The 17,498-nt window shown below is 42.8% G+C and overlaps 1 protein-coding gene across 1 annotated transcript; it reads right to left on the reverse strand.

The window, feature by feature from the left end:
• Positions 1-2,645: 2,645 nt before the first annotated feature.
• Positions 2,646-13,944, reverse strand: LOC115192789 (tripartite motif-containing protein 16-like). The gene is made up of 6 exons (XM_029751646.1): positions 13,293-13,944; positions 11,255-11,350; positions 6,670-6,903; positions 6,413-6,572; positions 6,228-6,287; positions 2,646-3,243 (listed from the first exon to the last, which is right to left on the reverse strand). The coding sequence occupies exons 1-6, from the start codon at positions 13,884-13,886 to the stop codon at positions 2,723-2,725; spliced, it is 1,665 nt and encodes a 554-aa protein (XP_029607506.1). The 5' UTR covers positions 13,887-13,944; the 3' UTR covers positions 2,646-2,722.
• Between the last annotated feature and the right edge of the window lie 3,554 nt (positions 13,945-17,498).

Below are 17,498 nucleotides of genomic sequence, written 5' to 3' on the forward strand. Positions count from 1 at the left end.
AATTTGATTTATTTAACCTGGAAGGGCTCATTGAGATTTGAAATCTGTTTTTCAAGAGTGCCCTGGCCAAGATATGCAGCCCCAAGTCATTAGACAATTACAGACATACAACATGAAAAACTACAGGTAATCTAGTAAAAACCATAGAAATCACAGGAGTATAACAAAACCATAAAACAGGAAATTAAAACATTGACAGGTCAGGGAATCAGTCTCAAAAACCTTCATCAATGATTTAAAAACACCAATCGGGACACGTTCTTCCAGTTTAAAAGTATTTTGTAAGGCGTTCCAAGCCGAGTACATAAAAGCCCTTTTACCAAATTCAGTTCGGACATTTGGAACAGTTAGCAGGATAAAGTCCTGCGAACAAAGAGAGTACCCACCACATTTCTGAACAATAAAAATGCCCAAATAAAATGGTAGTAAACCCAAAATGGCCTTGTAAATAAAAATATATCAGTGACTGAGTCTATGATTGACTAGAGAAGGCCAGCCAACCCTGGCATAGGGGATGGTTTCATTCTATGGAGTAGTAGTGGTCTTCATGACATTGTGCATGTTAGAGATCAACTTCGTTGCAGTCAACTGAGCAGAATCAATCATCTACAAATCACCTTTCATCCCAAGTAATGACTCACTAAGTGATCCAGATCAGTAATTCAGTGCTTTCTGACCCACAAAAACACACTCATCCCTGTTTAACACAATAGAGAGTGTTAAACAGTCAAGCAGGGCCAAACTGGGCCGGTCTGGTTATGCATCCACCATAGTTCTGGAACCATCTTTGAAAGGACAATGTAAAAAGAAAATATCACAATGTATGTTAAAAGGATTGGCAAAAATGTTTTATCCATATCTCTAAATGTCATCATTTCTCCCATTTGTTTGGGATTGAGACCTGCAGTCATCTTGATTTCAGACTACTTTTGAGATATTGACACACTTCATCTGTTCCTGACTCTGGATAGTGGATTAAAAAGACCATCAATTTCCAATGATATTAAAGTACTATTCTGAACATTACTGATGTACTGAGTGAAAGGTCAAGATATCTCCTGTTTTTATTGTTTGGTCAATAGCACCACCTGCTGGACAGGTTTAATGTTGCTTGACTGAGCAGTATGGGAGGATGAAAGATGCCAAACTCAGGGCCGGTTTCCTGGACATCTCCATTGGACATACTTTGTAGTTTAGGACTAGGCTTTTAACCTGTGTCTGTCCCATATAGTTTAGTTAGCAAGTAAGTGATACTACCTGTTCCATATAGTTTAGTTTAGTTAGTGATACTACCTGTTCCATATAGTTTAGTTAGTTAGTGATACTACCTGTTCCATATAGTTTAGTTAGTTAGTGATACTACCTGTTCCATATAGTTTAGTTAGTTAGTGATACTACCTGTTCCATATAGTTTAGTTAGTTAGTGATACTACCTGTTCCATATAGTTTAGTTAGTTAGTGATACTACCTGTTCCATATAGTTTAGTTTAGTTAGTGATACTACCTGTTCCATGTAGTTTAGTTTAGTTAGTGATACTACCTGTTCCATATAGTTTAGTTAGTTAGTGATACTACCTGTTCCATATAGTTTAGTTTAGTTAGTGATACTACCTGTTCTATATAGTTTAGTTTAGTTAGTGATACTACCTGTTCTATATAGTTTAGTTAGTTAGTGATACTACCTGTTCCATGTTAGTTAGTTAGTTAGTTAGTTAGTTAGTTAGTTAGTTAGTTAGTTAGTTAGTTAGTTAGTTAGTTAGTTAGTTAGTGATACTACCTGTTCAATGATACTGAGGAGAATTACATAGAGACAGAGAACCAACTGAGAAAACATATCAATGGTTCTGAATGACAACCAATATACATCAACACCATACATCATGATTCATGGAAATGTACAAGACTAAAACATTGCATTTGATAAAATATGAATACATTGCAATTTCATGAATTACATCACAGAAGACCAAATTAGTCAGAAAAAAAATATTATATATAAAAACAAATTGCAGGTGTTTCAGCCTAGCTCAGTCCTTTCTGTGGTGGTGGGGCAAGCCAGCAGAAAATACAGAGCGTCCTTGCTCATTAATGTCATAATCGAAACTACGGATTGCCTCTTATTCGCTCGTCGTTCCCTTATGCCATAGTTTGTAAATCTCAACAGAAACCACATTTGTTTAAACAAGTCAGCCACGTCAGCAATGTTTTTATAAAGGCAGTAAATGAGGCTGAATAAACTGTTTTGCTGCCAGACAAGTCTCCTCTGTAAGGTGTTTGGACTGCTGTTGGGACAGCTTTATGTCGGCCCTAACAGTTTGTTGTCACTGTTGGTCACCATTATAGTGCTATTAATGTATTTTTTAGTCTGTGTTTTATTTTTTTTGCCCCACCAAGATTTACATGCTAAAATCGCCACTGATCATAACATCTGAGGACCATCAACACCAGCATGGCTACTATCTATGTGGAACCTACTACAACTTAACCAGCTCAGCTATACATTACACCAGCATGACTAGTATCTATGTGGACCCTACTACAGTTTAACCAGCTCAGCTATAGACTACACCAGCATGACTAGTATCTATGTGGACCCTACTACAGTTTAACCAGCTCAGCTATAGACTACACCAGCATGACTAGTGTCTATGTGGACCCTACTACAGTTTAACCAGCTCAGCTATAGACTACACCAGCATGACTAGTATCTATGTGGACCCTACTACAGTTTAACCAGCTCAGCAGAACCATTATCACTATTGAGCCAAACCCCAGGATAGAGGGGCTGAGTGAATGTGGTCTGGACTCTGTGGAGGAGGGTCATTGTGTCAGAGACACTGTAGAAGGACAGAGTACCTGCCTTGTGATCCAGGTACACTCCTACTCTGGAGGACTGAGGGCCTGATACTTTAGTCACAACATGATTGTGTCTGAAACAATAACTACCACTAGAGCACTGTAAACTCCAGGACTTGTCATTCAATCCAAATGCATTACCTCTCCCTGTTCTCCTGATGTCTTTATATGAGACTGCTATAATAACCCACCGTCCACTCCACTCCACCTCCCAGTAACAGCGTCCAGACAGACCCTCTCTACACAGCACCATCAAGTCATTTGTGAATCTGTCTGGATGGTCAGGATATGGTTGGACTTGGCTTGTATAGGTCACCTTTCTGTTCCCTGCAGACAGAGAGAGGTGTGTGTGTGCTGTGTTTAGGTCCAGTGTGAGCTGACAGGAATCTGGAACAAGAGCAGAGCAGAGACCAATGAGGGCAGTTAGAACAATAAGTTATGTCAGATACTGTATCTACCCTGTCTTTGATTAGAGCACAGCAGAGATCAAATCAGTGTCACGTCCTGACCAGTAAAGGGGTTATTTGTTATTATAGTTTGGTCAGGACGTGGCAGGGGGGTGTTTGTTTTATGTGGTTCGGGGTTTGTTGGGATATGTGTTTATGTAGAGGGGTGTTTGTTTAGAGTATTCCGGGTTTTTTGGTTATGTTCTAGGTTTTGTATTTCTATGCTCTGTCTATGTTGTGTATTTCTTTGTGTTGGCCTGGTATGGCTCTCAATCAGGAACAGCTGTACATTGTTGTTGCTGATTCGGAGTCATACTTAGGTAGCCCTGTTTTCACCTGTCCTTTGTGGGAAGTTGTTTTTGCACTGCTGTGTGTGTAGCCTGCATTACTGTTCGTTTTCTTTTGTAAGTGTTCTAATAAAAGTTAATATGAGCACTCAACCCGCTGCGCCTTGGTCCACTATATACTACGACCGTTACAATCAGAGAAATATGAGGAGTCAGATAGATACCCAGGCTTTGATTAGATCTACTATTGCTATCTATATCTATCTATCTATATCTATATATATATACTGCTCAAAAAAATAAAGGGAACACTAAAATAACACATCCTAGATCTGAATGAATTAAATAATCTTATTAAATACTTGTTTCTTTACATAGTTGAATGTGCTGACAACAAAATCACACAAAAATAATCAATGGAAATCCAATTTATCAACCCATGGAGGTCTGGATTTGGAGTCACACTCAAAATTAAAGTGGAAAACCACACTACAGGCTGATCCAACTCTGATGTAATGTCCATAAAACAAGTCAAAATGAGTCTCAGTAGTGTGTGTGGCCTCCACGTGCCTGTATGACCTCCCTACAATGCCTGGGCATGCTCCTGATGAGGTGGCGGATGGTCTCCTGAGGGATCTCCTCCCAGACCTGGACTAAATCATCCGCCAACTCCTGGACAGTCTGTGGTGCAAAGTGGCGTTGGTGGATGGAGCGAGACATGATGTCCCAGATGTGCTCAATTGGATTCAGGTCTGGGGAACGGGCGGGCCAGTCCATAGCATCAATGCTTTCCTCTTGCAGGAACTGCTGACATACTCCAGCCACATGAGGTCTAGCATTGTCTTGCATTAGGAGGAACCCAGGGCCAACCGCACCAGCATATGGTCTCACAAGGGGTCTGAGAATCTCATCTCGGTACCTAATGGCAGTCAGGCTACCTCTGGCGAGCACATGGAGGGCTGTGCGGCCCCCCAAAGAAATGCCACCCCACACCATGACTGACCCACCGCCAAACCGGTCATGCAGGAGGATGTTGCAGGCAGCAGAACGTTCTCCACAGCGTCTCCAGACTCTGTCACGTCTGTCACATGTGCTCAGTGTGAACCTGCTTTCATCTGTGAAGAGCACAGGGCGCCAGTGGCGAATTTGCCAATCTTGGTGTTCTCTGGCAAATGCCAAACGTCCTGCACGGTGTTGGGCTGTAAGCACAACCCCCACCTGTGGACGTCGGGCCCTCATACCACCCTCATGGAGTCTGTTTCTGACCGTTTGAGCAGACACATGCACATTTGTGGCCTGCTGGAGGTCATTTTGCAGGGCTCGGACAGTGCTCCTCCTGCTCCTCCTTGCACAAAGGCGGAGGTAGCGGTCCTGCTGCTGGGTTGTTGCCCTCCTACGGCCTCCTCCACGTCTCCTGATGTACTGGCCTGTCTCCTGGTAGTGCCTCCATGCTCTGGACACTACGCTGACAGACACAGCAAACCTTCTTGCCACAGCTCGCATTGATGTGCCATCCTGGATGAGCTGCACTACCTGAACCACTTGTGTGGGTTGTAGACTCCGTCTCATGCTACCACTAGAGTGAAAGCACCGCCAGCATTCAAAAGTGACCAAAACATCAGCCAGGAAGCATAGGAACTGAGAAGTGGTCTGTGGTCACCACCTGCAGAACCACTCCTTTATTGGGACAGGGCCTGTTTGGCCCTGTCCGGGGGTATCATCGGATGGGGCCACAGTGTCTTCTGATCCCTCCTGTCTCAGCCTCCAGTATTTATGCGGCAGTAGTTTATGTGCCGGGGGGCTAGGGTCAGTCTGTTTCATCTGGAGTATTCTCTTGTCTTATCCGGTGTCCTGTGTGAATTTAAATATGCTCTCTCTAATTCTCTCTTTCTCTCTTTCTTTCTTTCTCTCGGAGGACCTGAGCCCTAGGACCATGCCTCGGGACTACCTGGCATGATGACTCCTTGCTGTCCCCAGTCCACCTGGCCATGCTGCTGCTCCAGTTTCAACTGTTCTGCCTGCGGCTACGGAACCCTGACCTGTTCACCGGACGTGCTTGTTGCACCCTCGACAACTACAATGATTATTATTATTTGACCATGCTGGTCATTTATGAACATTTTAACATCTTGACCATGTTCTGTTATAATATCCACCCGGCACAGCCAGAAGAGGACTGGCCACCCCTCATAGCCTGGTTCCTCTCTAGGTTTCTTCCTAGGTTTTTGGCCTTTCTAGGGAGTTTTTCCTAGGGAGTTTTTCCTAGCCACCGTGCCTCTTTCACATGCATTGCTTGCTGTTTGGGGTTTTAGGCTGGGTTTCTGTACAGCACTTTGAGATTTCAGCTGATATACGAAGGGCTATATAAATAAATTTGATTTGATTGGGGGTGTCTTGCTAATTGCCTATAATTTCCACCTGTTGTCTATTCCATTTGCACAACAGCATGTGAAATGTATTGTCAATCAGTGTTGCTTCCTAAGTGGACAGTTTGATTTCACAGAAGTGTGATTGACTTGGAGTTACATTGTGTTGTTTAAATGTTCCCTTTATTTTTTTGAGCAGTGTATATATATATTTCTATAGGTGTGTGTCAGTAAAAAGAGACTGTTAGTTACTTCAGAATAAAGAGACTCACATTGTAAGAACTGTTCTCTGGTCTTGGCCTCTTGAGGCAGTACAACATCCACTATATTCACTACAGACACACAAACACATTGACAGAGAGAGGGAATGTTATCATCATACCATATTCCACATGTATATGACAAGTAGGGAACTTTCAATGGTCTAAAGTTGATGTTGTTATTGTTTTCAACACACCTGTAGTGGAGATCTTGTTCCATTCTCCTTTAAGGAAGTCTTCTAGTTTCTCTCGCAGTTCAGACACAGTCTTACTCACATCTCCAAAGTACTGAAGCGGACGGACAACGATGCTTGGTAAGTCTGAAGATACACTGATACTGGAGAGAGACGGATAACTCTGGCGAGAGAGAGACACACACAGACAGAACAGAATGATTTAAAAGTTTCACAATAAGTTCATTTTCATATCACATGTAACAAGGCAGTTTAGTTACCTGGAGGAAATGGACGTGATCCTCTGTGTGTGAGAGCTGCTCCAGCTCAGTGCTTCTCTTCTTCAGCTCAGCTATCTCCTGTTCCACTTGTTCCAGAAGTCCTTCAGCTTGACTCACTTGAGCCTTCTCATGGGCTCTGATCAGCTCCTTCACCTCAGAGCGCCTTCTCTCAATGGAGCGGATCAGCTCAGTAAAGATCTTATCACTGTCCTCCACTGCTGCCTGTGCAGAGTGCTGTTAAGAGAGAGAGAGGCTCCATGTTAAGCAGTCTATTCTCTCTCTAACTGAAAGCCCAGATAGCCTGTTCCTCAGAGTGGGGCTCAACGTGATTGGAGAGGTCTCTCTCTCAATTCAATTCAGGGCTTTATTGGCATGGGAAACATATGTTTGTTTACATTGCCAAAGCAAGTGAAATAGATAATACACAAAAGTGAAAAAAAACAATAAAACAAATGAACAGTAAATATTACACTCACAAAAGTTCCAAAATAATAAAGACACTTCAAATGTCATTATGTCTATATACAGTGTTGTAACGATGTGCAAATAGTTCAAGTACAAAAGGGAAAATAAATATGGGTTGTATTTACAATAGTGTTTGTTCTTCACTGGTTGCCCTTTTCTTGTGGCAACAGGTCACATATATTGCTGCTGTGATGGCACACTGTGTCACACCCTGACCTTAGAGCCATTTTATTTCTCTATTTGGTTAGGTCAGGGTGTGATGTGGGGTGGGCATTCTATGTTGTCTATTTCTTTGGTTTTGGCCGAGTATGGTTCCTAATCAGAGGCAGCTGTCTATCGTTGTCTCTGATTGGGAATCATACTTAGGCAGCCTTTTTCCACCTGTGTTTTGTGGTTAGTTGTTTTCTGTTTCGTATCTGTACGTGACAGAACATCCCACCAAAAACGGACCAAGCAGCGTGGCCAGGATAGTTGGACATGGGAGGAGATCCTGGAAAGCAAAGGACCCTGGACCCGGATTGGGGAATATCGCCGGTCAAGGGAGCAGATGGAGGCAGCGAGAGATGAATGGCGATGAGATTGGGAGTCACGGCAACGACGGAAGCCCGAGAGGCAGCTCCCCCCAAAAATTAAGGGGGTGGGGGGGCACACGGGGAGATTGGCGGAGTCAGGGTTGAGACCTGAGCCAACTCCCCGTGCCTATCGTGGGGAGCGTGTGACCAGTCAGGCACCGTGTTATGCGGTGATGCGCATTGTGTCTCCAGTGCGCATTCACAGCCCGGTGCGCTCGTTGCCTGCGCCCCGCATTTGCCGGGCTAAAGTGAGCATTCAGCCAGGACGGATTGTGCCGGCTCAGCGCTCCTGGTCTCCAGTACGCCTCCTCGTTCCAGGATATCATGCGCCAGCTCTACGCACTGTGTCGCCAGTGCGCCTCCACGGCCCAGTATATCCTGTGCCTGCTCCACGCACCCGGCCTCCAGTGCGTCTCCCCAGTCAGGTGAGACCTGTTCCGGCTCCATGTACCAAGCCTCCAGAATTGATCCATGGCACGAAGCCTCCAGTGATGATCCATGGCACGAAGCCTCCAGTGATGATCCATGGCCCGAAGCCTGCAGTGATGACTCATGGCACGAAGCCTCCAGTGATGATCCATGGCCCGGAGCCTCCAGTGATAATCCATGGCACGATGCCTCCAGTGATGATCTATGGCCCGGAGCCTCCAGCGACGGTCCCCTGTCCGGAGCCTCCGGCGACGGTCCCCAGTCCGGAGCCTCCGGCAACGATCCACGGTCCGGTTCCACGAAAGTGGGGGGAGCCCCAAGCGGAGGGGGATCTGCGTCCCGCACCGGAGCTTCCACCAAGAGGAGATGCCCACCCAGACCCTTCCCTATAGGTTCAAGTTTGCGGCCAGAGTCCGCACCTTTTTTTGGGGGGGGGGGGGGGTACTGTCACGCCCTGACCGTAGAGATCCTTATTATTCTCTATGTTTGGTTAGGTCAAGGTGTGACTCGGGTGGGAACATTCTAGATGTTCTATTTCTTTGTTTCTCCGGGTATGATTCCCAATCAGAGGCTATCGTTGTCTCTGATTGGGGATCATACTTAGGCAGCCCTTTTCCCACCTGTGATTGTGGGATGTTGTTTTTGTATAGCTGCTTAGAAGCCTGCAAAACTTTACGTTTTTGTATTTTGTTATTTTGACGGTGTTCATTTTAATAAAAGGAAAAAAAATTTGCCAACCACGCTGCACCTTGGTCTCCTTCATACGACGAACGTGACACACTATTTTACCAAATAGATATGGGAGTTTATCAAAATTGGATTGGTTTTCAAATTCTTTGTGGGTCTGTGTAATATGAGGGAAATATGTGTCTCTATGGTCAAACATTTGGCAGGAGGTTGGGAAGTGTATCTCAGTTTCCACCTCATTTTGTGGGCAGAGTGCACAATGCCTGTCTTCTATTGAGAGCCAGGTCTGCCTAGGGTGGCCTCTCTCAATAGCAAAGCTATGCTCACTGAGTCTCTATATAGTCAAAGCTTTCCTTAAGTTTGGGTCAGTCACAATGGTCAGGTATTCTGCCACTGTGTACTCTCTGTTTAGGGCCAAATAGCATTCTAGTTTGCTCAGTTATTTTGTTTGTTCATTCCAATGTGTCAAGTAATTATCTTTTTGTTTTCTCATGATTTGGTTGGGTCAAATTGTGTTGCTGCCCTGGGGCTCTGTGTGGTCTGTTTGTGAACAGAGCCCCAGGACCAGCTTGCTTAGGGGATTCTTCTCAAGGTTCATCTTCCTGTAGGTGATGGCTTTGTTATGGATGGTTTGGGAATCGCTTCCTCTTTTCTGGATTTTGATAATCAGCGGGTATCGGCCTACTTCTGCTCTGCATGCATTATTTGGTGTTTTACAATGTACACAGAGGATATTTTTGGTTTTGTCCCATTTTGTGAATTATTGGTTGGTGAGCGGACCCCAGACCTCACAACCATAAAGGACAATGGGTTCTGTAACTGATTCAAGATTTTTTTGCCAGATCCTAATTGGTATGTCAAATGTTATGTTCCTTTTGATGGCATAGAAGGCCCTTCTTGCCTTGTGTCTCAGATCGTTCACAGCTTGCAGACGACACTACAGTGGTAGGCTTGATAACCAACAACAACGAGACGGCCTACAGGGAGGAGGTGAGGGCCCTCTGAGTGTGGTGTCAGGAAAATAACCTCACACTCAATGTCAACAAAACAAAGGTGATGATCGTGGACTTCAGGAAACAGCAGAGGGAGCAGCCCCCTATCTACATTGACGGGACAGTGGTGGAGAGGGTGGAAAGTTTTAAGTTCCTCGGTGTACACATCACAGACAAACTGAAATGGCCACCCACACAGACAGCGTGGAGAAGAAGGCGCAGAAATTCGGCTTGTCACCAAAAACACTCACAAACTTTTACAGATGCACAATCGAGAGCATCCTGTCGGGCTGTATCACCACCTGGTATGGCAGCTACTCCGCCCATAACCGTAAGGCTCTCCAGAGGGTAGTGAGGTCTGCACAGCGCATCACCGGGTGCAAACTACCTGCCCTCCAGGACACAGTTAAACAGGACATAGTTAAACAGCCATCACTAACATTGAGTGGCTGCTGCCAACATACTGACTCAACTCTAGCCACTTTAATAATGGAAAAATTGATGTAATAAATGTATCACTAGCCACTTTAAACAATGGCACTTTATATAATGTTTACATACCCTACATTACTCATCTCATATGTATATACTGTACTCTATACCATCTACTGCATCTTGCCATCTTGATGTAATCAATTTATCACTATCCAGTTTAAACAATGCCACTTTTTATAATGTTTACATACCTTACATTACTCATCTCATATGTATATACTGTACTCTATACCATCTACTGCATCTGGCCTATACCGTTTGGCCATCACTCATTCATATATTTTTATGTACATATTCGTATTCATTCCTTTACACTTGTGTGTATCAGGTAGTTGTTGTGGAATTGCTAGGTCAGATTACTTGTTAGATATTACTGCATGGTCGGAACTAGAAGCACAAGCATTTCGCTACATTCACATTAACATCTGCTAACCATGTGTATGTGACAAATAAAAAATGATTTGATTTGAGCTTTGTGGAAGTTACCTAGGGCGCTGATGTTTAGACCGAGGTATGTATGTTTTTTGTGTGCTGTAGGGCAACGTTGTCTAGACAGAATTTGTACAGTGGGGGGAAAAAGTATTTGATCCCCTGCTGATTTTGTAGGTTTGCCCACTGATAAAGAAAGGATCAGTCTATAATTTTAATGGTAGCTTTATTTGAACAGTGAGAGACAGAATAACAACAAAAATATCCAGAAAAACGCATGTCAAAAATGTTAAAAATTGATTTGCATTTTAATGAGGGAAATAAGTATTTGACCCCCTCCTTGTTTGGTGACAGAGCAACCAGATCATCAGCAAATAGTAGATATTTGACTTCAGAATCTAGTAGGGTGAGGCCAAGGGCTGCAGACTGTTCTAGTGCCCTAGAGCAAATCTCACTTTCTCACTCACTGGAGGAGAGAAGTGAAATGGTGTGTCTCCTCTGGTCAACAATACTCACCTTGAGAGACTCCACAGCCTGTTGGAGCTCCTTCAGCTCCTTCTCTCTCTCCTGGAATCTCTGCTGGATCTTCTGCTGACTCATCCCCAGCTGCCTCTGTAGAGAATCACTCTTCAATGAGCTATCAAGCTTTATTTGTCCAGTAGATCAATAGTATAGTGTCATGACGTTGCCCTCTCTTTGGGTACAGCGAGCACAGTTGACCCCCCTCCCTCTGCACCAGGCCTTTTCTATGCACCATCCCCCGACCTCTATACTTCTGACACTGATGTGGTGAGAGGGGTCGAAAAATTCTAAAGGAGAATGTCCTGCCGCATGGCCCAGTTTTGAGACAGAGCGGGGTTTCATAGAGAGACAAAGGAAATTCTTCCAACTCACAGAATTGGAGAACCGAATGACATTTATGTTCTGGAGGAGGTATAAAAGATTGGTGAAGAATCCAGCTATGAACTGGTCCGCTTGGTACAATTTTGTGATACTCATTGGAGACAATAGTACCATATTACCATACTAAGGTTTATATAATAGCCTCAGCTATGGGACTTGCATCTAAATGGTTGTATACAATGATTTAATAAGATTAAAGCTATTTGGAATATGTTGAGAGGCTATGTACTGATGTTAATGTGATAGAATTGTATTTCTGTTCAAAGCTTAACTCAGTCATCGGCACGCCCCCAGGGACACAGACAAGACCTGGCGTCATGAGACAGCCTTTTTCTGTCATTCCGAATAAAACCCCCACCCAGGGTTACTTTCTTCAGACCAGGCCTCCACTCCATTACGAGTTGGCCAATAGGTTTGACCATACATTCCTCTACTGAACTTTAACCAGACCACGTGGTTAAACTATCGATACAGAATAAGAACAAGTCTTTGATATTAAGTACTAGTCTGCAGCTAGAATTCGGTATCATTGAATGCGAAGACCGACGAAACATCCATTCTATAACGACATGAATGAATGTCGCTTTGAAAGATCCATTCTAACCGAGAGAGAGAGAGAGAGAGAGAGAGAGAGAGAGAGAGAGAGAGAGAGAGAGAGAGAGAGAGAGAGAGAGAGAGGAGAGAGAGAGAGAGAGAGAGAGAGAGAGAGAGAGGGAACTCTCCAATAGGACAAAAACTCTCCAACAAGGATCACGACGACACACTGGGCGTAAATATATATTGATTGCAATTGTTTCCGAATGAGTGAGCGTTCATGTGCAAGGGATTAGCATATCAATTGTTAACATTAATGAACTCAGCTGCCCTTTATGACCCTTTGTTTAAAAAGCCGCCATGCCGGTTTAGCCCACTAGGGCACATTACTCTACCAATTCTTTGTGACGATAATTACTGTTGTATGCCTTCTGTGAATTACTTTGTTTAGTAAATAAATGATTTTAAGACAGTTGATGTATGGATGACTTAGTAAAGACTGGGTTCGTGCAGATACAACAATTTACGACATTTGGAATGAGACTGACGCGAGGTAAAGAATACACCATTTAAACCAGAAGATAATCGGTCAGATACTATAATATAATATATAATGTTATAATATAGGAAAGTTATATTAGGAAAATTATAACTTTGTAATCTGAATATTTTCCTTGGTGCCCTGATCTCTTAGTTAATTACAGTTAAACGATTAATCAGTTTAATCGCGTAATAATAATTACAGGGAGTTAATTGATAAACATGTCTTCAAGTTAATGGTGCCCAAAGACACGACAATAGTAATGTGACATAGAGAGGAAGGTCTAAAATATTGATATAGTCCCTTTCCAATATGATATTTATTTGTTGCTATGTGAATGATTACAGTTTTACAGGAGACCTACATGTATCAATGAGTTTAAGCTAAACATTACAATGGTGATACATTTGGAGCATCTAAGTTAAGAAAATCTATATCCTCAAGGTTTGTGTTCATATTTCTTCTGCCATGGATCAATTTCATTTGAATTCTCTCATATTCAAACAGCCTTAGTTCCTACTGTATCTTCAATTATTTGTTTATCAGACAGTCACCAACAAGTTGTTCTGGTCTTACCTGTTTCTCAGTCCTCTCTGCTGCAGCTGACACTGTATCATGGCCTTTATGTTCATCCATTGTACACAGCATACAGATACACTGCTGATCGGTACGACAGTAAACCTCCAGCAGTTTGTCATGATGAGAGCAGATCTTCTCCTGTAGTTGTGCGGTGGCTTTGACCAGCTTGTGCTTCTTGAAAGCAGGAGATTCATAGTGAGGTTGGAGGTGAGTATCACAGTAAGAGGCCAGACATGCCAGACAGGACATGAGGGCTTTCTGCTTTCTGGTCCCAGTGCAGGAATCACACACCACATCTACAGATTCAGCATAGCACAGAGTAGGAGGGGGAGCAGCCTGGATTCCTGTCTTCTTCAGTTTCTCCACCACCTCAGCCAACATGTTATTTTTCCTCAGAGTAGGCCTTGGAGTGAAGGTCTGTCTGCACTGAGGACAGCTATAGCCTTTCAGAACATCCTGATCCCAGCAGCCCTCAATACAGCTCCTACAGTAACTGTGTCCACAGGGGATGGTGATTGGTTCCTTCAGTAGATCCAGACAGACAGAACAACAGAACTGGTCCTGGTCCAGCAGAACTGCCTGTTGAGCCATTTGGACGGTCGTTCACTCTCACACAGACAGACGACAGAGAGACTCAGATAAGTTTCGTTTTCTCAGAAGAGAGTTTGTGGGAGGGGGAGGGACTTCCTGGTTCTGCCAGAGGGGTGGGGTTAGAGGGAGGGAGAGAGGGAGGGGTTAGAGAGAGAGAGAGAGAACTGCATGCAACGTCGAGAGAGACAGTTTTGTTCCTAGTGCTGGGTTCTAACTTGAAATAATTTCAAGTTAACATATTAGAACTGGGTGTATGCAAATCTACTGAGTGATAAAGGGGAGTGCAGAAAGTTTACATTCTGTCAGAACATGTTATGGTTAAACTTCATGTATCCTATGGAGAGGAGAGGGGCAACGGTCTGGTTTCAGTCACTGATAAGGTAGGACAGACGCGAGTTAGGAAGGAGTGAGGAATGTGGGCCGAAGTAAGGTCAGATATTGTGAGGAGGAACAGTCCTATGACATACACACATAGGAGGCAGGGCCATGACTACACCAATGAGAGGAACCACTTAAGTTCATGCCTAGCAGCAAAACAGAGATGTATTGGCTGTCTAGATGTGCAAGGACTTGACCATGACCAGTAGAAGGTATAAATATATGTACTTGTGGAAACATGTCTTTGCCTTTTCAGCTGTTTGACAAAGTGGGTGAATAAGCTTGGTTTGAGCTTTTTCCAGTCATCCGTTTGAGTTTTTAACTCTGATTGTCAGAACCTAACAGTTGGTGTTGTCAGCATGATTCACCACGATTTATAGTCAAACTGGAGAGTCTGAGTCAGTGAAACAGGAGCCGGCACATAAAAAACAAGGTAGGTAAAGTTCCTAGACTAGAGTCGTAAGCTGAATACAAACTACTGGATACAGATCTGAAAATCCTGAGTTTATTCAGTTGGCCCACTGTAAATACTACCGGTAGACTGGGGCCCCTAGGGGGCTTTAGCCACCAAAAGGTAAGCCTGAGCAGGGTAGTCCCTCAGAGGGTAAGTCCGAGGGGGTAAATCCTGATTGGGTTGGTTCCAGCGAGTAACATAAAGAACAGGGTAAGTCCCGGAAGGTAAGTCAGAGCAGCCTGGTACCTGCAGAGGATAATTCATAAGGGGTAAATCCCGAGTGGGGTTGGTTCCCTACTAGACCCCAGCCGCGGTGGCTGTAAGGCCGTAGAGTGTGTGTGTGTGTGTGTATGGATAAATTGTTATGCTTGTGTACTAGTATGGTAGGTTGTAGAGGAGGTAGTCCATGGAGAAGGACAACAGGAGGGAATGTGTATGGTGATAAGAAGGTTACCTATAAGTTCTCGAGGAGAGCCACATTCATGGTTAGAAAAGCAAAAAGATATTCTTACGTTGTTTGAACGTGATTTGTGTGTATTAGCAGTAGCAATAAGGAGAGAGTTTGTGAACTGTGAATAAGTGTGGTTAAGTGTGTAAGCATGACACTGGTATAAGACATTAGGTCACCTGTATAGCCACCATTGAGATGGCATCTGTGGTTTCTGAAACTCCCGTAAAAGGGGGAATAGGAGAGGAAATATAGCAAAGCCATAGATGTGCTGAAAGAAGTGCAAAAGCATTCTACCAATTTGGCTCAAATAAAAAATAAATTTGGAGCAGACTGGATAAAATTGGTCAGCATTTCCCTGCTGACAGAAAATTCCAATCTAATAAAGAATTCCGAGATGCTATTGTGAGTTGGCACAATGACATGAAAGAAAAAAATCTAAACCTAAATACGCATGCGTGTTGATGTGGATCGACAAGCAGCGTTCTCTCAACAAAAAAGCAAAACCGATAAAACCTAAATTAATAGATGTACTCAGGGGGGGAAAAAAGACTAGGTACATGTGAGTACATTGATAGAATGTGTACGTCTGCTTTGATGGCAGGTTTGAAACCTGTTATCAAAACGGCTATTGTGGGGGTAGTAGACCAACGTTTTCATTAGGATGAAATAGTACAGGAGGCTTTGAGAGTGGAATCCAATTCCTCTCACTTTGCAGCCATGTGGTTAACACGGACACAGTGAAAATCCCTAACAGTGGTTTTAATGGCCAAAGTAAGACGAAGAAACAGGGAGAGAAAAGAAGCTGAAAAATACCAAAGCATATTTAACAGAAATTGTATTTGAATTCTATAATTTTGCGTTAGAATATAGAATTTGAATTTCATATTTTAGAATTTGTAATGCACAAATTTAATCATAGAATTCATAATTTGAACTTGTATTTCATGATTTGAAACTGAATTGAATTAATATTTCATTCAGTTTTAAAATTCAATTTCAATGTAATTTAATATTTATATATTCTGTTTCAGTATGGTAGATATTGCATTCATTGTCTGTGTATCAACTTTACAAACAACTATTCAAGTTTATCAAAGTTTCATATATTCAACTTCTCGGATGCATTCAGATATCTATATTCAGATTCAAAACCAGAGACTTAAAAATGAAAACCTGTTTTTGCTTCGTCGTAATGGGGTAGTGTGTGGATTGAAAAAAAAAAAACGATTTAATAAATTTTAGAATAAAGCTGTAACGTAACAAAACGTGGAAAAAGTCAAATTTTGTCTGAATACTTTCTGAATGCACTGTAGATGTGTCCCAGAGCCGTACAGATTCTTTTTGGACCGGTTTGCGGGCCATAAAAAGGACAGTTATTAACAAATATATAGGTCCATTATAATTTCTACATATTACTTCCGATCCGGTTTTCAATGTTCAATTAGAAATGGTGGTTTGGTGCCTGACTCAAAGATAAGACACTGCTGTGCTCCACAACTAAGGCTGCCTAACCAGCGTAACAGATACATCTCTTTATATGGCTCTGGGACACATCTACAGTGCATTCAGAAAGTATTCAGACACCTTGACTTTTTCCACATTTTGTTACGTTACAGCTTTATTCTAAACTGGATCAAAGCTGGGTTTTTTTCAATCTACATACAATACCCCATTATGACAAAGCAAGAACAGTATATATATTTTTTGCTAATTTATAAAAAATGTAAAATGAAATATCACATTTACATAAGTATTCAGACCCTTTACTCAGTACTTTGTTGAAGCACCTTTGGCAGCGATTACAGCCTTGAGTCTTCTTGGGTATGATGCTACAAGCTTGGCACGGTCCCGTGTGGCTCAGTTGGTAGAGCATGGTGTTTGCAACGCCAGGGTTGTGGGTTCAATTCCCACGGGGGACCAGTATGGAAATAATGTATGAAATGTATGCATTCACTACTGTAAGTCGCTCTGGATAAGAGTGTCTGCTAAATGACTAAAATGTAAAAAAAAATGTATTTGTGGAGTTTCTCCCATTCTTCTCTGCAGATCCTCTCAAGCTCTGTCAAGTTGGATGGGGAACGTTGCTGCACAGATATTTTTAAATCAAATAAAATCTTATTTGTCACATACGCCGACAATGCTTACTTACAAGCCCTGCCCAACAAGGCAGTTAAAAAAAATTGAAAATAAAATAAAAATTAAGAGTAAGAAATAAAAGTAACAAATCCTTAAAGAGCAGCAGTAAAATAACAATAGCGAGACTATATACAGGGGGTACTGGTACAGAGTCAATGTGGGGGCACCGGTTAGTCGAGGTATTTGAGGTAAA

Source organism: Salmo trutta, chromosome 4 (assembly GCF_901001165.1).
Source record: "Salmo trutta chromosome 4, fSalTru1.1, whole genome shotgun sequence".
Lineage (NCBI taxonomy): Eukaryota > Metazoa > Chordata > Actinopteri > Salmoniformes > Salmonidae > Salmo > Salmo trutta.